General features: G+C 50.7%; 1 protein-coding gene across 2 annotated transcripts in view; it reads right to left on the bottom strand.

Moving 5' to 3' along the window:
• Positions 1 to 2,076: 2,076 nt before the first annotated feature.
• zbtb17 (zinc finger and BTB domain containing 17) overlaps positions 2,077 to 22,767 on the bottom strand; it is a 38,489-nt gene continuing 17,798 nt past the window's right edge. For both annotated transcript variants that reach the window (XM_038773253.1, XM_038773255.1), the window contains exons 9-15: positions 15,572 to 15,659; positions 9,825 to 9,941; positions 8,745 to 8,865; positions 8,346 to 8,476; positions 6,297 to 6,551; positions 5,384 to 5,473; positions 2,077 to 3,063 (exon numbers count right to left, since the gene is read on the bottom strand). In XM_038773253.1, the coding sequence (XP_038629181.1) occupies positions 2,786 to 3,063; positions 5,384 to 5,473; positions 6,297 to 6,551; positions 8,346 to 8,476; positions 8,745 to 8,865; positions 9,825 to 9,941; positions 15,572 to 15,659 (1,080 nt within the window). In that variant the 3' untranslated portion in view covers positions 2,077 to 2,785. The remainder of the gene's footprint in view (positions 3,064 to 5,383; positions 5,474 to 6,296; positions 6,552 to 8,345; positions 8,477 to 8,744; positions 8,866 to 9,824; positions 9,942 to 15,571; positions 15,660 to 22,767) is intronic.

Here is a 22,767-nt window from a genome sequence, read left to right as displayed (position 1 = left end):
CCTGCAAAATTGTCCCTTTAAAAATTTTTTTTGAGTACCCAATTTATTTTTTCCAATTGAGGGGCAATTTAGCGTGGCCAATCCACCTAGCCTGCACATTTTTGGGTTGTGGGGACGAAACCCACGCAAACACGAGGATAACGTGCAAACTCTACACGGACAGTGACCCAGAGCCGGGATCGAACCTGGGTCCTCACCACTGTAGGCAGCAGTGCTAGCAACAATTATCTGTTTTAATTCGGATCCATATTCAATAATTGAATCTGTATTAGATCCACTGTGAGTCGCAAGAAATTCCAAAGGCCCCACCTGTTAGGTAATATACTAAATGAAGTTGCCCACACCATGAGGGAGACAACATGAGGAGTCCTGAAGTAATCAGTTAAACTCTTTTGGAATCCTGTTCAAAATAGGGTTAACCAACTAAAGTTACTGTGAACTTGGGCCCAGTAAATTACACAGCTTGGAAAAGTCAGAGGAAAATCATTGTTGGAGCTGGAACTGCAGTACCTCTGGGAAACCGATGACCATAACATGAAATAAGGCAGCCAGAAAGTTTGGAAATTGAGAAAAGGAAATGCACCCTGACACCTTCACTCACAAAACTGCATCGCTTTTATCTATTATATATTTTTGGAATTGATCTAAACTTTTAAAAATTATTTACAGAAACAGAAGTGCCCATTCCGATGGGAGGAAAGGCTCAAGACAGGTAGCGAGTGGAGAACTGAATATTCATCTTGAGTTAATTGTCAGTTTTCAAATAAGTTTGATATAATACCATGTACATGAGTCACTGCAACCTGCATGACGTGGGGTGGGGGAAGAGAGAGAGAAATTACCTAAAGGCTTTTAAGGGGTGTTTATACCATTCATATCTCATTCCTTCTTGCAGCATTTACACCAAGTTTAGGCAATGACAATCAACATTTTGATTGCCAGAGACACCAGCATGCAACCCACAAGAGATCTTAAAATTCCTACATATCGCTTAGACTGGTGAGGAAACATACAACAGACAGGTGTACAACAGAGTCAGGCACAGGGACTAGTTGAGGTAAGCCAACACCGCAGATTCAGAGAGAGTCTTTCCAGAAGCCTTGGCCCCCTAAGAATAGGAATTTTACGGTGGAATCAACACACGGCCCATGCCAACCTTTGTTCTGCTTGATTAATGTGTGCAAATGGAAGGAAATTAATGACTTGGGATCTCATAACCATGAACCATGATTTAAATCCCTGCATTGTTCAGATTCAGCTGTGGTAATTCACTGAAGCATCAAACGTCTCCACCACTTCATAGTCAACATTCAGGCCAAGAGACATTACAGAGACACTTGGTATACAACAGAAATGACCCTCTGAAACTGAGGCAACCTCAAACACTTGGGTCTAATGATGCTCTCGGATATTGTTAAATAAGTAATGGTTTGAGAGCCCAAGTGCTGGAAAGGTGAGAGAATTCCAACCAGTGTGAAAACCACAGTGAATGATAGCAACAGGTGGGAAAAAAGAAAGATGGCAGTTCATCTGCGCGATCAAAGAAAAGAAAATCACGTGGCTTAGAAGGGAAAAGTCTCTTAATGAGATAGGCAGTTTATATTCCAAGAATATAAACGCTAATGCTAACTAAAAACGTTAACATCGGAGCATAGTTTGAAGCGTGCTGAAAAGCAGTCACTCCAGTTTCAGTGACTCACAACTGGTTTGAGGTTTGATGGCTGGGATAGGTGGGTGGCAGGAGGGAATCACTAACAAACTTTCTTCCCACACTTAACAGCCCGCCCGCAGCCAATACCAGGTGGTGTCAACTTTCAGGCCCAGATTCAGAGCAGCACAGAACTTGTTTTGAAGATCACATAAGAGCTTACTGCAACTGCAAGATTGAAACATCACCGATGCAGCACTGGCATACCAAGCCAGTGATAATTGTTGGAGAGTAGTGTCTTTCTTTAAACAAGTAAGTTGTGCCAATGGCACATCTGCTTTGCAGAACATGGTTCCAATCACTGAAGTGCTTTAGGAGGATTCTGGACAGCTTTGTTTTAAACCAGCAAGAGAAGCTGATGCCAAATGTATGCTCTCCACATTTTCTTTTTATTCTTAAAATGGGCCATCAGCTGGGCTGCCCCACAATACAGAACCACTTCTTTCCCGACACATATTATGTGGCTCAGCCCTCCAGCACAGGAGAACATTGCACAATCTGTGAGGCAACCAGGGGACTGGAGTTCTGGTAGGAGCTGGCAGTCGTAGGAGTGACCAACACAATGTACTCTCACCTAGTACTCATCTCAATACATTAGACTGATCTATGTAGTGCATAATGTTGACTTCAGCTTCACAATTGTGGGTCCAAACCCCAAGGAGTATTGAAACCTCAAATTCCTCCCTCCACCACCAACCCTCACTGGGCTGGACCTAGTGCATTGAAAGTGAAGAAAAATCAGAGGTTTTTGTAACAGGACAACCCTGTCCAGCTGAACAGCAAGTGCTGTCAGTTTCAATCGTCCTGTTTTGTCACAGTCCTCCAGCTGTGAATTTTCTGCGTTGTTGCCCGTGTTAATTTTCGATTGACAATGTGTTTCAATTTGAGAAATGCACAATCTCTTCAAATGTAGTAGTGGAGTCAGTTACGGAGTCAGTCTTGCAGCTTCCTATTCTTTAATGAGCAAGTCACAGCTGAATGGTTGCATTCAGCATGGTTGATGTAACGGCAGTGCATTTCTATGTTATTATGCTACATATCTTTGCACAATGTGTCTGGCGTGCGTATATAATGCCCTCACTGCGAGGGATTCTGGCAGCTCTCAACTTGAGTTTGTTCGGCGACAGCGGGCGGGAGATCTGTCCCATCTCGTGTTCGGAACAGGAGTTCTCCTGGTTGGATGACATGCTCAGTTTGCCAACTGCCGTTGCTGTATTGCTGGTAAAAGTCTGTATCGGCCTGGAACATAACCAGGGCCTGGGCTGTGTGGATGCGCACGTGCTGTGCCAGGCTATTGGCATCCAGGAATTTCTCCCCACAAGAATCGCAGGCATACAGGATGTGTGCATTGGGATCTGAGAAGAGAAAGCAGCCGTTAGAGATGCCATTAACCAATGCTGCCAATACTAAATTAAGTAAGTCGGATGGTTGATATGATCCCCGCATCCTGCAACATTACAGGTTTATTAATAGTTCGGTAGTACAAGACTTGAGTATTGCTAAAAAAAAGACACAATTTCAAAGCTTTCCATCTTGCACTAATCAGGACAGATGCAAGAATGCAAAATTTCAAAGGGAGAAACAATTTATACTGCATGACAAAGGATGCTGATTGGTTAAGGCGTTGCCGTGGAGAACACATCTGGAAACTATTGTTCCCCCCCATACGTTTTTTTAATTTCAAAAAATTGCAATTCCTGAACATGTTCCTTTTGTTTGTGGAGGCCAGGTCCCTGCTTACGGATATAGTAGCTTCTAGTAAGTGTAGGTGAGCCACATTGTGAGCCCAACTAGTTGACTTGCCAACCAGTCAGCATCCATTCGTCATGCAGTATAAAATGTTGCTTCCCTTGAAATTTAGCATTCTTGCATCTATTCTGATGAGTGCAAGACATAAACCTTTGACAGTATCGCTCTTTTTCAGTTGTACGTGTTTATTATTCAATTTTGCAACTATAAATCATAAATATCTAGGCCATCACTTCAGTTCAATACTGAATTTTCAAAGGTACTAGGACAGCACAGTGACGCAATGGTTAGCAATGCAGTCTCACGGCACCGAGGACCCGGGTTTGATCACGGTCCTGGGTCACTGTCTGAGTGGAGTTTGCACATTCTCCCCGTGTCTGCGTGGGTCTCACCCTCGCAGCCCAGTCTCGCCCCCGCAGCCCAAAAAGTTTGTGCAGGGTAGGTGGATTGGACACGATAAATTTCCCTTTAATTGTGAAAAAAAAAATAATTGGATAGTCTAAATTTAAAAAAAGGTATTTCAGAGATGCCATCTTTTAGATGAGTCATTAAACCAATGCTCTCTGTCTCAGGCCATGTAGAAGATCCCATGGCACAACTTGGACGATGAGCATGGGGGATGGATGAGCATGGGGGATGCTCTGTTTTCTGGCCAATATTTATCCATCAATCAACATCGCCAAAATAGATTCTCTGGTCTTTCTCTAGTTGTTGTATGTGGGAGCTTGCTGTGCACAAATTGGCTGATACATTTTCTGCATTGCAATAGTAACTGCCCTTCAAAGGTTCTGTAAAGCACTCAGAATGTCATGAAAGGCACTATATAAATACAAGTATGTTTTTATTTATGGTGATGTGTTATTTTCCGATTGGCTAAAGGACAACAGGGACCTGAGTGGTGGAAGAGAGTATTCCAATCTCAGAGCTTCCTTAAAATCGACAACTTAAATTGGGAACTCCTTAAATGAGTGGAAAGTATAGTCAGACATAAAACAGCTAGGAGAGGGCATAGACGGGACAGGAGAGAAAAGTAGGCTATGAAGCAGACAATATGAGAAATGGATATAAAGATTGGGAAAGAAAGAAGATACAATGGAGGACACATAGATATGGGCAAGACAAAGTGGGGAGCAGGGCAATATAAAGGAGATAGAGCAAAGAACATATTGAGTTAGGTTGGAAGGTTATGTTTGCCTTTGACACACTCTTTCTTTTATTCTGCCATTAAAACATTCTGATCTCAGGGCAGCACGGTGGCGCAGTGGGTTAGCCCTGTGCCTCACGGCGCTGAGGTCCCAGGTTCGATCCCGGCTCTGGGTCTGTCCGTGTGGAGTTTGCACATTCTCCCCGTGTCTGCGTGGGTTTCGCCCCCACAACCCAAAGATGTGCAGGGTAGGTGGATTGGCGATGCTAAATTGCCCCTTAATTGGAAAAATGATTTGGGTACTCTAAATTTAAAAAAAAACATTCTCATCTCACCATTTGCCACTATCGGCACCCTTCTTAGCCATGATCACCACCATTTACATTCCCTTTGTCTGTCTGTCCACAACATCTCTGTCAATCACTCCCCAGCCTCCACCTATCGCTGGCCCTCTATCCAGCCCGATACTCCACCGTCAGCGTCCTCCCCCCACAATCAGTATAAATCTCATCCTATTTCCAGTTCTTTCTAATTCTGACAAACAGTCATCCGAGCTCGAAACCTTAGCTGTATTCTCTCTCCACCAATGCTGGAAGACCTGCTGAGATTTTCCAGCACTTTCTGTTTTTGTTTCAGATTCTAGCACCCGCAGTAATTTGCTTTCATTGTAGGTTAAATTGTTTGCTTGGCAGAACATGATCTCAATGTCAAGGAAGCTTCTGTGCTGAGGTTCCAGTAATAAACTACATATCGCCCCATGTGATAGTCAGTGTGATCCTCACCTGCTTCCTGAACCTGTTCCACCGCCTTCGTAATCTCCGCTTTTAGGACCTCAGTTTCATCTGCAGTCACTGCTGTTGCCACAGGAACCACTAAAACAAGATAAAATGGCAATCAAAACAAAGCTAACAGTTGACACTGAGAATACAGAGACAACATTACAAGTGGATCTCAAAAAGGCATTCGCTGATCAAGACACAGACATTAGAGCACACACGGCTGCAACTAGACTGCCGACATTTACACCCACATGACTCAACCATATTGATCGCTGTTTTAGATCAATGTTCACTTAAGTGTTGGCTCTAGATTTACCAGCCATGTTGGATGCAGTAAAATGATTCATCGCTTCATTGTAAAGCCACAGTTTGTTCAACAGTTCAAGTCACCCGTTGACATTTTGTTTGCTGCCTGCATTGTTTCAAAGGAACATTTATATAGATGCGTGCATGCACAATGGGTGTCAGCAGTGGCTCAGCAGTAACACACTTGCCTCTGAGTCCAGAGATGTGAGTATAAAAATCTAGTCCGAAACTCCACAGCAATATGCAGCACTATTGGATGAGATGTTAAACCAAAACCCTGTTTGCTTTCCACAAGATGGATAGAAAAGATCCCACGGCACAATTTCAAAGGAAAACTGGGGTGTTCCCCTCTAAGCCCTGGCCAATATATTTATCTCAGTCAACATGACAAAAACAGACAAACGGGTTATCATTATATTGCTGTTTATGGGATCAATTTGGTTGCCGTGTTTCCTACAACAGCGACTACGCTTCAAAAAGTACTTAATTGGCTCCAAGCCACTTTGGAACATCCCGAGGTCGTGAAGAGCAATACATAAATTAAAATCTACCTTTATTTTGGTTATATGCTCTGCACATGACTGGCAGTGACAATAATAGCAGTGCTCACCTGTCAGCTGGGTCACTGCAGTAGCAGCCAGTGCCTCAGTTGCTAAGGTAACCATGGTGTCCGTTGTAACAGTGACAATATTCCTTTCCTCTTCTTCTTCTTCTTCTTCTTCTTCTTCTTCTTCATCATCCTCATCTTTTGTTTTGATTTTTTTAATGCCGATCTTTCCCTGATGGACAGTTTTAACATGCGATCGCAGATTGTCAACGCGATTAAAGCCCCGTCCACATGTGTCACAAAGATAGGGCTTTTCACCTGTGTAGGAAGTGAGAGAACCAGCATTGAACACATAATAGATTCAGCAGGCTGCAGATTATACTCAACATACCTAAACTAGCCATTGGATTATTTCACCAGGCCCCAGATCGTACCTGACATATGTTAACCAGGGGCGGAATTCTCCGCTCCCGCGAAAAATCGAGAAGGCTGTCGTGAACTCGGCCGAGTTTCACGACGACCTCAGAGGCCGGTCCTCTCACATTATTCACCCCCACCCGGGGGGCTAGGAGCGGCGCTCCGTAACTCTCGGCCGCCGGGCCTTGACGCTTGCGTCAAGGCAGCGTGCCGAGAATGACGCGACGGCGGCGCCTAAGTGACGTCAGCCGCACATGCGTGGGCGCATGCGCGGCTGATGTCACGAGGGCTGACGGCTCCAGCCCGCGCATGCGCGGTTGCCGTCTTCCCCTCCGCTGCCCCGCAAGACATGGCGGGCTTGATCTTGCGGGGCGGCGGAGGGGAAAGAGTGCGTCGCTTTGAGACGCCGGCCTGACGATCGGTGGGCACCGATCGCAGGCCAGTCCCCATCCGAGCATGGCCGTGGTGCTCACTCCCCTCTCTGCCCCCCACAGGCTTCAAACGAGCATTTGGCGCCCATGTTCACGACGGCAGCGACCAGGTGTGGTTGCCGCCGTCGTGAACCAGTCGGGAACGGCAGGCCGCTCGGCCCATCCGGGCCGGAGAATCACCGGTCGCCGTGGAAAACGGCGAGCGGCGATTCTTCCGAGCGGGGGGTGGGAGAATCGCGGGGGGCGCCAGGGGTGCGTGTCGTGAGTCGCCCGGCCCTCCCACGATTCTCCCACCCGGCGTGGAGAGTGGAGAATCGCGCCCCAGGTCTCAGTACATCCCCAACAAGCATTAACAAGGCCCGCATTGCATTTGCCAAACTTTAACCAGCTTCTGCATTATACCCAATATGCATTAATCAAGCATTACACCAAACAATTTTTAACCAAAACCCAGATTGTACCTGGCACACTTAAACCAAGTGCCAGGTTATACCCAACATGCATTAACCAGGCCTCAGGCTATCCTCGATATTTCACAAACAGGCTTCAAATTATACATGACATTCATCAATCGGGCTCCAGATTATATCTGGGCCAAGCTCCAAAAAATACTTTGTCAAATGAGGTTAATCCAATCTCGGCATATAAGGGCCACACATCTATGGAGTTCTTTCCAGTTCCAGAAATGAAACGATTAGCCTCGAGTCCTACTCTCGTGGCCGAGTCAGGTACATGATTTATGTCGGTCCCAGAGTGGAGTTGCAGATTGACTGCATTGGTTCTTAAAAAGAATGTATTGTTTGGATTTGGGGAATGCTGACATTTATTTATTGCCAACATGGTGCCCTGATTACCTTTAATTAACCACAAAACGTCAGCCTGGAATCACATGACAGCACGAGTAGTTAGGGGTTTGCCCCTTTCACTTAAAGACATTAGGGAACCAGTTGGACCTTTGCACTAATTCACAGCTTTCATTATATTTCTTTCCTCCTGATGCTGGTGCTATCAACCTCTTGGCTGCTAGTCCAGTATCAGTACCACTAAATCACTTTGCCCAGCCCAATCGATTGCTGTGAATCGATATTTCACTTGCAAGGTATTATCTTAGTATTAATATTGAAAATAGTAATTCTGACAGCATCGATGGTATAAAGAGGAATCTTCCACGTAGCACTTAAATTCCCTGAAAGATCTCAACCACTAACATCTGCCAGTCCTGAGCATAGACAGGTGGAGATCAGAGCAAGCCGCCACTGCTCACCGGTATGGATGATGACGTGTTTGGCGAGGTCACCGGCATTGACGAACGCCTTGTTACAGATATGGCACTGGTGTGGCCGGATGTTGTCATGATGCCGAATGTGATTGGCCAACTGACTGGACTGGGTAAACCTGAGGGAACAGAAAGACTCCATGAACAAAGTGAGCAGAATGTATTTTTTATTTTAAAAAACCTTCAGAACCGGTCACCTCTGTATAAGTCTTCATACAGGTTAATTCAATATAACCCCTCACCCTGGTCATCACAACATTTAATGCTCCCTTCAGTCTGGTCACCAGCCAGTCCTTGATTGATCTTGGGACTTTTCCAGAATTTTCAAACTTCACAATCGTAATCCAAATAGATAATTCTTCACAGCGGCTGATCTCTGTTACTGACCTTTTCCCACAGCGATCACAGACGTATGGTTTCTCCCCCGTGTGTTGCCGGATATGAGCAATTAGAGAGCTCGCCTGAGTGAAGCTTTTCCCACATATGATGCAGATACAAGGCTTCTCACCTGCAAAACATCCCATTTTATGTAGCCAAGAAATCACAGAGAAAAGTCTGATATATAATTTACCAAAAGCAGTGCTGGGACAATTCAGCTTCTCACCCATTCCCCTACTTTCCCACCACAGGCCTTCAAACAAGCCACCAATTTTCCACCCTCCTCTCCAGGAAGTGCCAGTTCTTCCCGAGAGGCACAGGCCCTCACCCATGAGTTGAGACAGTGAGTGCTAAGACATTACGGCAAACACGGATGGCAACCAAGTCAATCCTGATCCTGTCTTCGCCCGATGTTCACACGAGCATTTTCTGGCAGTGATCACATGACAAGGAGATTAGGGGGCAGAGATGTGGCTGATTTATCCCCTCCCTGGGGCACGGAGCCTAATGCAGCATCTCAGCAACCACTCCAGCCAACTCCGGAGATTGAATCTGGGACCTAAATGGATCTGGGTGCAGCTATGCATGTGCTGTCTTTAATTACTGTGCAAACATTCCAGAATCACCAAAATGATACTGTGGTTTAGGGTGGGGTGGGAAACAATTTAAAAAGAAAAACAAGAGTAAAGAATCCACAGTTGACACTTGGCAGATATAGATCCAGAGCTAGCTGCACAGGTTCACAGGGTAAAAAAACAGACACAGAGACCTGACATAACCACAAAGGAACGTTCCCTGTGCCCCCAGGGAAGAGCAACCTCGAATACGACTACATCGATACTCTAATTGGCATTGCAGCTCCTCCTATGATTCACAAAATGCTGCTTTGGTACACCGACAATTAACAGTCAGCCTTTGAGGCCTCTGTCAACAAGAGGCACCATTAACAGACAATGCAATTCCCACAAAAGTTTCAAGCTCGATTTTGAATCCTATTTTTTTTTAATATAGAGGTGCTGACCACGTGAGCACAGGAGGATTCTTTCTGAACAGCAATGATCCTCATGTGCAGATATATCGGATTGTTACCTGTGTGAATACGCACGTGACGTTGCAATGCTCCAGGATCGGAAAACGCTCGCTGGCAATGTGGGCAGATATACGGCTTCTCCCCACTGTGGATCCTCAGGTGACGTTTAAGGTTTCCTGTAAAGTAGATACATTTAGTGAAGAAGAGCTTGAGTAATCTGCAGGACAAATGGGATCTAGCCCCAGGAAAGTCACAGTGCCGCTCACAGCCTGGAGAGAGGCACTTTATGGCTCCCAGCCCCAGTTGGAGTTACATTTTTCTATTATTCATTCATGGAGTGTGGGTGTCATTGGCTAGGCCAGCATGTATTGCCCACCCCCGACTGTCCTTGACTGAGAGCTTTGCTAGGTCATTACAGAGAACGTTTGAGAGTCAACCACATTGCTGCGGGTCTGGAGACACATGTAGGCCAGACCAGGCAAGGGTGGCTGATTTCCTTCCCAAAAGGATTTTAGTGAACCTGATGTTTTTTTTACAACAATTAACAACTGTTTCATGGTCATTATTGGACTTTGAATTCCTGATTCTTTATTGAATTCAAATTTCACCAGCTGCCATCATGGGATTTGAACCCAAAGCATTACACTGGGTTTCTAGACCAGTGACAATACCACTATGTCATCACCTACCCCAGATTACAGCTCACAGCCGTGGAGAGAGGCACATTACAGCTCGTAGACCCAGAGAGAGGGATAGTGCAGGTTCAGACCCAGAGAGGGGCACAGTGCAGGTTCACACCCAGAGAGGGGCACAGTGCAGATCGCAGACCCAGAGAGGGGCACGGTGCAGATCGCAGACCCAGAGAGGAGCACAGTGCAGATTCAGACCCAGAGAGGGGCACCGTGCAGATCGCAGACCCAGAGAGGGGCACAGTGCAGGTTCAGACCCAGAGAGGGGCACAGTGCAGGTTCAGACCCAGAGAGGGGCACAGTGCAGATCGCAGACCCAGAGAGGGGCACGGTGCAGGTCGCAGACCCAGAGAGGGGCACGGTGCAGATCACAGACCCAGAGAGGGGCACGGTGCAGGTCGCAGACCCAGCGAGGGGCACAGTGCAGATCGCAGACCCAGAGAGGGGCACAGTGCAGATCGCAGACCCAGAGAGGGGCACGGTGCAGGTCGCAGACCCAGAGAGGAGCACAGTGCAGATCACAGACCCAGAGAGGGGCTCAGTGCAGATCGCAGACCCAGAGAGGGGCACAGTGTAGGTTCAGACCCAGAGAGGGGCACAGTGCAGGTTCAGACCTAGAGAGGGGCACAGTGCAGATCGCAGACCCAGCGAGGGGCAGGTGCAGACCGCAGACCCGGAGAGGGGCACAGTGCAGATCGCAGACCCAGAGTGGGGCACAGTGCAGATCGCAGACTCAGAGAGGGGCACAGTGCAGGTTCAGACCCAGAGAGGGGCACAGTGCAGATCGCAGACCCAGAGAGGGGCACAGTGCAGATCGCAGACCAAGAGAGGGGCACAGTGTAGGTCGCAGACCCAGAGAGGGGCACAGTGTAGGTCGCAGACCCAGAGAGGGGCACAGTGTAGGTTCAGACACAGAGTGGGGCACAGTGCAGTTCGCAGACCAAGAGACGGGCACAGTGCAGGTCGCAGACCCAGAGAGGGGTGCAGTGTAGGTTCAGACCCAGAGTGGGGCACAGTGCAGGTCGCAGACCCAGAGAGGGACACAGTGTAGGTTCAGACCCAGAGAGGGGCACAGTGCAGGTCGCAGACCCAGAGAGGGGCACAGTGTAGGTTCAGACCTAGAGAGAGACACAGTGCAGATCGCAGACCCAGAGAGGGGCACAGTGCAGATCGCAGACCCAGAGAGGGGCACAGTGTAGGTTCAGACCCAGAGAGGGGCACAGTGCAGATCGCAGACCCAGAGAGGGGCACAGTGCAGATCACAGACCCAGAGAGGAGCACAGTGCAGGTTCAGACCCAGAGAGGGGCACAGTGCAGATCGCAGACCCAGAGAGGGGCACAGTGCAGATCGCAGACCCAGAGAGGGGCACAGTGCAGATCGCAGACCCAGAGAGGGGCACAGTGCAGATCACAGACCCAGAGAGGAGCACAGTGCAGGTTCAGACCCAGAGAGGGGCACAGTGCAGATCGCAGACCCAGAGAGGGGCACAGTGCAGATCGCAGACCCAGAGAGGGGCACAGTGCAGATCGCAGACCCAGAGAGGGGCACAGTGCAGATCGCAGACCCAGAGAGGGGCGCAGTGTAGGTTCAGACCCAGAGAGGGGCACAATGCAGGTTCAGACCCAGAGAGGGTCACAGTGCAGATCGCAGACCCAGAGAGGGGTACAGTGCAGATCACAGACCCAGAGAGGGGCACAGTGCAAATCGCAGACCCAGAGAGGGGCACAGTGCAGATCGCAGACCCAGAGAGGGGCACAGTGCAGATCGCAGACCCAGAGAGGGGCACAGTGCAGATCGCAGACCCAGAGAGGGGCACAGTGCAGGTTCAGACCCAGAGAGGGGCACAGTGCAGGTTCAGACCCAGAGTGGGCACAGTGCAGATCACAGGCCCAGAGAGGGGCACAGTGTAGGTTCAGACCCAGAGAGGGGCACAGTGCAGATCGCAGACCCAGAGAGGGGCACAGTGCAGATCACAGACCCAGAGAGGGGCACAGTGTAGGTTCAGACCCAGAGAGGGGCATAGTGCAGATCGCAGACCCAGAGAGGGGCACAGTGCAGATCGCAGACCCAGAGAGGGGCACAGTGTAGGTTCAGACCCAGAGAGGGGCAGAGTGCAGGTCGCAGACCCAGAGAGGGGCACAGTGCAGATCACAGACCCAGAGAGGAGCACAGTGCAGGTTCAGACCCAGAGAGGGGCACAGTGCAGATCGCAGACCCAGAGAGGGGCACAGTGCAGATCGCAGACCCAGAGAGGGGCACAGTGCAGGTTCAGACCCAGAGAGGGGTACAGTGCAGATCACAGACCCAGAGAGGGGTACAGTGCAGATCACAGACCCAGAGAGGGGCACAGTGCAGATCGCAGACCCAGAGAGGGGCACAGTGCAGATCGCAGACCCAGAGAGGGGCACAGTGCAGATCGCAGACCCATAGAGGGGCACAGTGCAGGTCACAGACCCAGAGAGGGCCACAGTGTAGATCGCAGACCCAGAGAGGGGCACAGTGCAGATCGCAGACCCAGAGAGGGGCACAGTGCAGGTTCAGTCCCAGAGAGGGGCACAGTGTAGGTTCAGACCCAGAGAGGGGCACAGTGCAGATCACTGACCCAGTGAGGGGCACAGTGCAGGTCGCAGATCCCGAGAGGGGCACAGTGTAGGTTCAGACCCAGAGAGGGGCACAGTGCAGGTTCAGACCCAGAGAGGGGCACAGTGCAGGTCGCAGACCAAGAGAGGGTCACAGTGCAGGTTCAGACCCAGAGAGGGGCACAGTGCAGGTTCGGACCCAGAGAGGGGCACAGTGCAGGTTCAGACCCAGAGAGGGGCACAGTGTAGATCGCAGACCCAGAGAGGGGCACAGTGCAGGTTCAGACCCAGAGAGGGGCACAGTGTAGGTTCAGACCCAGAGAGGGGCACAGTGCAGATCGCAGACCCAGAGAGGGGCACAGTGCAGGTTCAGACCCAGAGAGGGGCACAGTGCAGGTTCAGACCCAGAGAGGGGCACAGTGCAGATCACAGACCCAGAGAGGGGCACAGTGTAGGTCGCAGACCCAGAGAGGGGCACAGTGCAGGTTCAGTCCCAGAGAGGGGCACAGTGCAGGTTCAGACCCAGAGTGGGCACAGTGCAGATCACAGACCTAGAGAGGGGCACAGTGTAGGTCGCAGACCCAGAGAGGGGCACAGTGTAGGTTCCGACCCAGAGAGGGGCACAGTGCAGATCAGAGACCCAGAGAGGGGCATAGTGCAGGTTCAGACCCAGAGAGGGGCACAGTGTAGATCGCAGACCCAGAGAGGGGCTCAGTGCAGGTTGCAGACCCAGAGAGGGGCACAGTGCAGATTGCAGACCCAGAGAGGGGCGCAGTGTAGGTTCAGACCCAGTGAGGGGCACAGTGCAGATCACAGACCCAGAGAGGGGCACAGTGCAGGTCGCAGACCCAGAGAGGGGCACAGTGTAGGTTCAGACCCGGCGAGGGGCACAGTGCAGATCGCAGACCCAGAGAGGGGCACAGTGTAGGTTCAGACCCAGCGAGGGGCACAGTGCAGATCGCAGACCCAGAGAGGGGCACAGTGCAGATTCAGACCCAGAGAGGGGCACAGTGTAGATCGCAGACCCAGAGAGAGGCACAGTGCAGATCGCAGACCCAGAGAGGGTCACAGTGCAGATCGCAGACCCAGAGAGGGGCACAGTGCAGATCGCAGACCCAGAGAGGGGCACAGTGCAGATCGCAGACCCAGAGAGGGGCACAGTGCAGATCGCAGACCCAGAGAGGGGTACAGTGCAGGTTCAGACCCAGAGAGGGGCACAGTGTAGATCGCAGACCCAGAGAGAGGCACAGTGCAGATCGCAGACCCAGAGAGGGTCACAGTGCAGATCGCAGACCCAGAGAGGGGCACAGTGCAGATCGCAGACCCAGAGAGGGGCACAGTGCAGATCGCAGACCCAGAGAGGGGCACAGTGCAGATCGCAGACCCAGAGAGGGGTACAGTGCAGGTTCAGACCCAGAGAGGGTCACAGTGCAGATTCAGACCCAGAGAGGAGCACAGTGCAGATTCAGACCCAGAGAGGGTCACAGTGCAGATCGCAGACCCAGAGAGGGGCACAGTGCAGATCGCAGACCCAGAGAGGGGCACCGTGCAGATCGCAGACCCAGAGAGGGGCACAGTGCAGGTTCAGACCCAGAGAGGAGCACAGTGCAGATTCAGACCCAGAGAGGGTCACAGTGCAGATCGCAGACCCAGAGAGGGGCACAGTGCAGATCGCAGACCCAGAGAGGGGCACCGTGCAGATCGCAGACCCAGAGAGGGGCACAGTGCAGGTTCAGACCCAGAGAGGGGCACAGTGCAGATTCAGACCCAGAGAGGGTCACAGTGCAGATCGCAGACCCAGAGAGGCACAGTGCAGGTTGCAAATCCAGGAAAGATACAGTATAGCTCATAGCCGTGGACAGGAATAGAAAAGAAAGATCCCACAAACAGCAATATAACCATAATTTGTTTTAATGATGTTAGTTGGGGGGGGGATATTGGCCTGGACACCAGGAGATCATCTGTGGTGAGAGAAGGTAGCTAATATTTCAAATTAGCTCCGTTCTCTCTCCACAGATGCTGTCAGACCTGCTGAGATTGTACAGTATTTTCTGTTTTTGTCTCAGGTTCCAGCATCCGCAGTAACTTGCTTTTGTCACCAGGAGACCACTTCTGATCCTCTTTGAATAGTGTATGGATCTTTTACATCCACCTTAAGAGTGCTGCTGGCTTAATGTCTTCCAAAAATCTCTTTGAAAGTGCAGCACTCACTGAGCACGACTGTGAAGTGTCAGCCTGAAGTATGTGCTCAAGTCTCCCAGGTGAGGCTTAAACCAAGAGCCACCTGACTCAAGAAGGGAGAATGCCGCTACTGAAAGGGAATTTAGCCAGTTTGTCACTCTCCAACCCAGGCACACAAAAGTCAATTTGCAGCCCCACCCTTCTCATCCTGGCTTTCAGCTAAAAATGGAACTGACCATCTTTCTTGATCACTTGACTACTTACAGCTGCAACTGGCCAAGACATTCGGGAACTCCTAGTGTTTTATTACACCATTTACAATGTCGGTGTACGGTCACAGCGAGCCCAGTTCTCACCTGAAGTGGTGAACTGCTTCCCGCATTCCCTGCACTTCAAGGGTCCATCCACGATGTGAATCTTCAGGTGGGCTTTCAGGTTCCCCAGCTATAAAACAGATAAAGTGACTACAAACCTTGTTACCAACCAATGCGGTTTTGAAGATTTTGGCAGCAAGTATTAGTAATCAGGGTCCAGAACAAACCACCCAAGTCAACAAGTGCGATTGATGACAACACTCCTGCTCTAATGCCTCCCTGCCATCTGGAAACTGAATAAAATGGCCCCCTGTTGGCACAGTCCACCGACACTGAAGTAGGCCTGGATCCTGAGCATCAGGCCAATTCTGACTTTGGCCTCAGGTAGAGGAAAGCGGAGTTTCCAGATGAGAAATGACCAAATCCAATAGCAGTAATTTCACCAGCAGAACCTTCGTATATTGCTGAGAGAAATCTAAAGCGTGAGCACAATATAAAATAAACAAGTTGAGGGTTGGGAGGCAAGGGATCAGGGCAAAATAGGTTCTGATAAGGACTAAAGGTGCGATCATTGACCATGTTGCGCCCAGCGCAGATCAGGGTACAGCAGGTGAATAGCGGGAAAGGGCAAAATCGAGATTTACGCCAGGCGCAAACCATTTTGCAATTCATCCGGCTCACTCACGATGGTAGGTTCCGGATCTCGCCCAAAAATGGCGAGAATATCATTAATCCTCATTTGCATTCATTTCAATCTCATTAACGTGATTGAAGTCGAATGCAATTGAATTACCTGACTCCCCAGTGGGAAGTCACACGGGTGTCGTTTAGTACTCCTTTTCAAAAACGTGAAGCTGGCGCATTGGCTACTGAGGGGAAGTGAGGAGGTGAGTAGCCATTTCCATTTTCCGGCATGTAGCTCAAGGGAACCAGAGCTGCTGCCCCAGTACTCAGGGGATTGGGCTCGATTCAGGGGCTGAAGCATTCTAGCTCTGGGGTCACCCCTGGGTGGGGGGGCTTTGCATCTGTGAAACCTTCAAGCCATCTTTAAATATTGTGGAGATCGATAACGGGCAATTACAGTTGCTGCTTGTCTGTCCTAATAAAAACCTCCAGGACAGAGCCCGGTTCTTGGTTATACGCTGACGGTCAGTTTAACTCCCCTTGACAGTGACCAGCCTCTAGCTTCACAGCCGAAAGCTATTTTAAATGAGGTATTAGCCTTGTTAGTTGTGAGAGCACTTCACAGCAGCGGGTTGTGTTTCCTGCTGGTGGCTGCAGATGCCTGGAGGCTGCTGTTGCTGTTTCCTTCCTTCACTGTAGCCGGAAAAAAGGACAATTTTTTCTAAGATACCTGGGTCCTGGAACACCGGGCTCACAGGGACGTGTCCAGAAGGCAATCCAGTTTGAAGCAAGAAGACGCTGCGGAACCTGGTGCACGACATTGATCCAAGTGAGCCACCTGATGAAGCCGCTGAAGAAATGCTTTTGCAGATTGCTGATGCTTTTGTTGTTGCTGTGGTGAGTGCTGCACGTAACTGGCACATCACCGCGGTCAAATACACTGGAAGTCAAGGATGCTCAACTACACCTTGAGCACCAGTGGAATATGCCGCTGCCAGGATTTGGTTCCGATGAGATTGGACTGTGTGGGTGGGCCTGCACAGCTGCAGCTCCTGGACGGAGAATGACACTGACATGTGGAACAAGTCACACATTGATGGACAGATCATTCCTACGACAAGGTTCGGGACATGATAACACATTCTCAGGCTTTTCCTCCATTTCCACTGAGGAACCTGCGAAGAATGATACCACGTGTTTGTTTTTTTTGTGAAAATTAGGTGACATAGCTTTGTATTGATACAATATGGAATGGTGATGTTTCCTTGGTTTTTAATGGTTAGTGTGATATGTGGAATGTTACGCAGTTGATTTTCAAATCTTTGTTACTGTTGATCATTTTATAAACAAAATATTCTCACCTTTCAGGTGCCATGTCTCAGAGGATGATTACTGTATTCCATGTCCAGTAACCTTTGATGCCTGAACAGTGTGTCTGCACTCTGGGAGTGTCAGCACCATAGAGGCTGCTGCTAACAATTAAATAGTAAAGAGCAGGGCTTCACCACTGGGGATCATCTTTCGGCCAAAGGTAGTGTCTGGATGAGTGGACGGCAGCTGAGCACAGCCTCCCTAGTGTTCCCGTCAGAGGTCTGGGGTCTCCTGATCTGGTTGGGGTGTTTGAGTGAGTAAATCAAGATTTGCCAGCGCAACTGGCTCACTGGATGGTACTCCGACAGTAGGCAGGGCAGTCATGGTAAGGGTGTGGGAGGCTTGGTCAGATTTCAGATGGAAGCCACAACGGATTTCGGTGTCTCTCCATCTCCAATTCCTTCCGTATAAAACAATGTTTGCTGGTGTGGATTCCACAGAGGCTGCCCTCGCTGTGCATGTGACAACCAAGGCAGGCAGTAGACGTCAGCAGTGACAACGCAGACTGGAGGCGGCATCCTATCTACAGAAGGCCGCCCCACACCCTGAAGACCTGGCCACCCATTAGGCTGAGGAGGGAGCCAGAAGGGGAGGCTAGCAACGGCCCAAAGTGTACAGGCTTCGTTGGTTATTCCATGAGCTGACAGACACCTTATGCCGCAAAAGACTCAATTTCTGCAGAGACAGTACAACACCTGTGCCACGTCCTTGCCAACATGGCACCCAGTGAAGGAGGTTTACCCGCTCCCAGAGGCCATGAAGGTCACAGCAGTCCTCAGCCTCTATGCCACCAGGCCATGCCAGGGCTCGAGCGGGTACCTGTGTGGCATTTCCCAATCTTCCGCCCACAGGCGCATCCGTGTGCTGACTGATGCTCTGTATACCTGGGCATCAGACTAAATCACCTTTGACCTGGACCAGGCCCAAGATGTCCAGGCTGCAGGATTTGCCACCATCACAGGGTGCCCCAGGTCCAGGGGGCAATCGATGGCATGCATGTTGCCCTGCGAGTGCCAGGGCATCAGGGAATGCCCTATATTAACAAGAAGGGGTTCCACCCCCTGAATGTACAGATCCTGTGCGGCCATCACCTCCAAATCATGCACATGTGTGTCCGCTATCCTGGCAGTGTGCATGACAGCTGCATCCTGGGGCACTTCGAATGTGTCTTCGAGGATCACCCCAGGATAACGGGTTGGCTCGTGGGGGAAAAGGGATACCCGCTGAGGTCATAGCTGATGACTACTGTGCAGAGGCCTGAGACTGAGGCAGAGACTCGATACAATGCGGCCCACGTTGCCACCCATGCTGTCATCGAGTGGTGCTTCGGGCTGCTGAAAATGCGGTTTTGATGCCTTGATGACTCTTGTGGTGCCCTGCAGTACACCCCCCAGAGGGTCTCCCGCTTTGTGGTAGTCTGCTGTGTCCTCCATGATCTGACCATCTCAGCGATGGTCCTCAATGACTCGCCCAAGCTCTGTAGTGCCTCGGAGCGTCCACCTGCTTCTGAGACATGTCCCTCAGTGACTGGGACATGATGTTGAGGCCCTCAGTCATGGTTGCCACATATTGAGCCATGCCTTGGACGCCATGCGGAAGTCGTGCTCCAGGTTTTCCACTGCAGTCACTACCCCCGCAGTGTTGGCCTCGGTGCCACGCATTGTGACACCATCTCCTGCGCCTGAAGCCTTTGAGACTTCTACAATCAGCTATGTACTCACTTAGAGGCCCAGCATCTGGCCAGCACCCAGCTTGTCCTGGGATCCAGCGGATCTTCGACTGCTGTCTCCCTTGGATGCTCCTGCTTCCACCTGATGTGCATCAGCAACTGTGTTATGCTCATCAGATGCCTGTCCACTAATATCACCCACCAAAGTGAGTGCCTCTGCACTGGTGGAAGTTTCAGGTGATTGCAGTGATGCCCCGCCAGTGGTCTCCTTGGAGCTCTCCTCCGAGGTGGTCTCTTGGATGCCGGGCAGGGATGACCGCAGGTGGCCCATCCTCATCAGATGGAGATCCTGCAAGACAATGGACATGTGGTCAATGAGAGGGAAGGATCATTTTGTCTGAAACGAACAACTCACTTGAGACAGGTCTTGTGGATAAAGGGTACTGGATCCTCACCTCTCTGTTGGTGATTGCTCTATCCTTGGGCAACTTTCCAGGGCCCACAACTTGTAGGGAGTAAGTGCCTCTTGTTAGCACTGTTGATGACCCCTTGCATCACTTTACTGATGATTGGGAGTAGACTGATGGGGCGGTAATTGGCCAGGTTGGATTTGTCCTGCTTCTTGTGCACAGAACATACCTGAGAAATGTTCCACATTGCTTGGTAGATGCCAGTGTGGTAGCTGTACTGGAACAGCTTGGCGAGGCACCCGACAACTTTTTTTGTTAAAAATAATTTTTATTAGGATTTTCAAAAACATATCAAAAACATAAAATAACAGCAAGAAAACCGTAGTAACAACAACAAAAAGAAAAACCACAAGAAGAAATAGATAAGCACCCGGCATATTCAATAAACACATATACACATTTCTCCCTTCCCCCGCAACAAACCCCCCCCCCCCCCCCCCCCCCCCCCTCCCACTCCCTCCCTCCCCTCCCTCCCCTCCCTCCCCTTCCTCCAGGTTGCTGCTGCTGCCGGCCCATTTTCCTACCGTTCTGCCAGGAAGTCAAGGAAAGGCTGCCACCGCCTAAAAAACCCCTGTACTGATCCCCTCAGGGCAAATTTCACCTTCTCCAATTTGATGAACCCCGCCATATCATTGATCCAGGCCTCCACACTTGGGGGCCTTGCATCTTTCCATTGAAGCAAAATCCTCCGCCAGGCTACTAGGGACATAAAGGCCAGAGCACCGGCCTCTTTCGCCTCCTGCACTCCCGACTCCACTGCAACTCCAAAAATTGTGAGTCCCCAGCCTGGCTTGACCCTGGATCCTACCACCCTCGACACCATCCTTGCTACCCCCTTCCAGAACTCTCCCAGCGCTGGGCATGCCCAAAACATATGGGCGTGGTTCGCTGGGCTCCCCGAGCACCTAGCACACCTATCTTCGCCCCCGAGAAACCTACTCATCCTCGTCCCGGTCATATGAGCCCTATGCAGCACCTTGAACTGTATGAGGCTAAGCCTCGCACAGGAATAGGAGGAATTCACTCTTTCCAGGGCATCCGCCCACGTCCCCTCCTCAATCTCCTCACCCAGCTCTTCTTCCCATTTACCCTGCAACTCCCTCACCGAGGCCTCATCCACCTCCTGCAACACTTGGTATATGTCCGAAATCCTCCCCCATCCAACCCACACCACCGAGAGCACCCTGTCCCGTACCCCACGTGGGGGCAGCAGAGGGAACCCCTCCACCTGCCGCCTGGCAAACGCCCTAACCTGCATGTACCTAAACATGTTCCCCGGGGGGAGCCCAAACTTCCCCTCTAACTCACCCAGGCTCGCAAACCTCCCCTCCACAAACAGGTCCCTCAACTTCCTAATAACTATCCTATGCCAGCCAAGAAACCCACCATCGATGCACCCTGGAACAAACCGGTAGTTCCCACGTATCGGGGACTCCATTGAACCCCCTCCTCCCCCCTATGCCGTCTCCATTGCCCTCATATTTTAAGGGTAGCCGCCACCACTGGGCTCGTGGTATACCTCGTTGGAGGGAGCGGCAACAACGCCGTTACCAGCGCCTCCAGGCTCGTGTCCACGCAGGACGCCATCTCCATCCTCTTCCATTCTGCTGCACCTGCCCCGTCCATTACCCACTTACGCACCATCGCTGCGTTGGCAGCCCAATAGTACCCACAGAGGTTGGGCAACGCCAGCCCCCCCCAATCCCTGCCCCGCTCCAAAAAACACCCTTCTCACCCTCGGAGTCCCATGCGCCCATACAAATCCCGTAATACTCCTATTGACCCTCCTAAAAAAGGCCTTCAGGATAAGGATGGGGAGGCACTGGAACAGGAACAAAAACCTCGGGAGCACCGTCATCTTGACAGACTGCACCCTGCCCGCCAGCGACAGCATGTCCCACCTCTTAAACTCCTCCTCCATTTGCTCCACCAGCCTAGTGAGGTTAAGTTTGTGAAGGGCCCCCCAGCTCCTAGCCACCTGGACTCCCAGGTACCGAAAGCTGCCCCCTGCCCTTTTCAGTGGGAGCCTACCAATCCCCTCTTCTTGATCCCCCGGGTGCACGATGAACAGCTCACTCTTACCCAGGTTGAGCCTGTACCCAGAAAAGCCCCCAAATTCCCTAAGGATCTTCATCACCTCTGGCATTCCCCCCACTGGGTCCGCCACATATAGCAACAAGTCATCTGCGTATAATGACACTCGGTGCTCCTCCCCACCCCGCACCAGACCCCTCCAAGTCCTCGACTCCCTCAACGCCATGGCCAGGGGCTCAATTGCCAACGCAAAGAGCAAGGGGGACAGGGGACACCCCTGTCTCATCCCCCTGTACAACTGAAAGTACTCCGATCTCCTATTCGTGGCTACGCTCGCCATCGGGGCCTCATATTACAGCCTCACCCAATTGACAAACCCCTCCCCGAACCCAAACCTTTCCAGCACTTCCCACAAGTACCCCCACTCAACCCTATCAAAGGCCTTCTCCGCGTCTAATGCTACCACTATCTCCGCCTCCCCTTCTACCGCCGGCATCATGATAACATTCAGAAGCCTATGTATATTGGTGTTCAGCTGCCTTCCCTTCACAAACCCCGTCTGGTCCTCATGAATGACCCCCGGCACACAGTCCTCTATCCTTGTGGCCAAGATCTTCGCCAACACCGACAACTTTTGAAGCACAAGTGTTCAGTACAATTGTCGAAATAGTCAGTGCCTACAGTCTTTGCAGTGTCCAGTGCCTTCAGCCGTTTCTTGATATTAATTGGAGCAAATCAAATTGGCTAAAAACTGTCATCTGTGCTGCTGGGGACCTCTGGAGGAGGCAAAGATGGATCATCCACTTGGCACTTCTGGCTGAAGACTGCAGCAAATGCTTCAGCCTTATCTTTTGCACTGATGTGCTGGGCTCCCACATCATTGAGCTTGGGGATATTTATGGGGCCTCCTCCTCCCGTGAGATGTTCAATTGTCCACCACCACCACTCACAGCTGGATGGCAGAACTTGGATCTGATCCGTTGGTTCTGGGATTGCTTAGCTTTGAATATTATTTGCTGCTTATGCTGTTGGGCACACAAGTCGTCCTATGTTGAGGCTTCACCAGATGG

The sequence above is a fragment of the Scyliorhinus canicula genome, chromosome 16 (genome assembly GCF_902713615.1).
Source record: "Scyliorhinus canicula chromosome 16, sScyCan1.1, whole genome shotgun sequence".
Taxonomy (NCBI): domain Eukaryota; kingdom Metazoa; phylum Chordata; class Chondrichthyes; order Carcharhiniformes; family Scyliorhinidae; genus Scyliorhinus; species Scyliorhinus canicula.
Note: the sequence above shows the minus strand (reverse complement) of the source record. Positions and strands in the feature narration are given on the sequence as shown.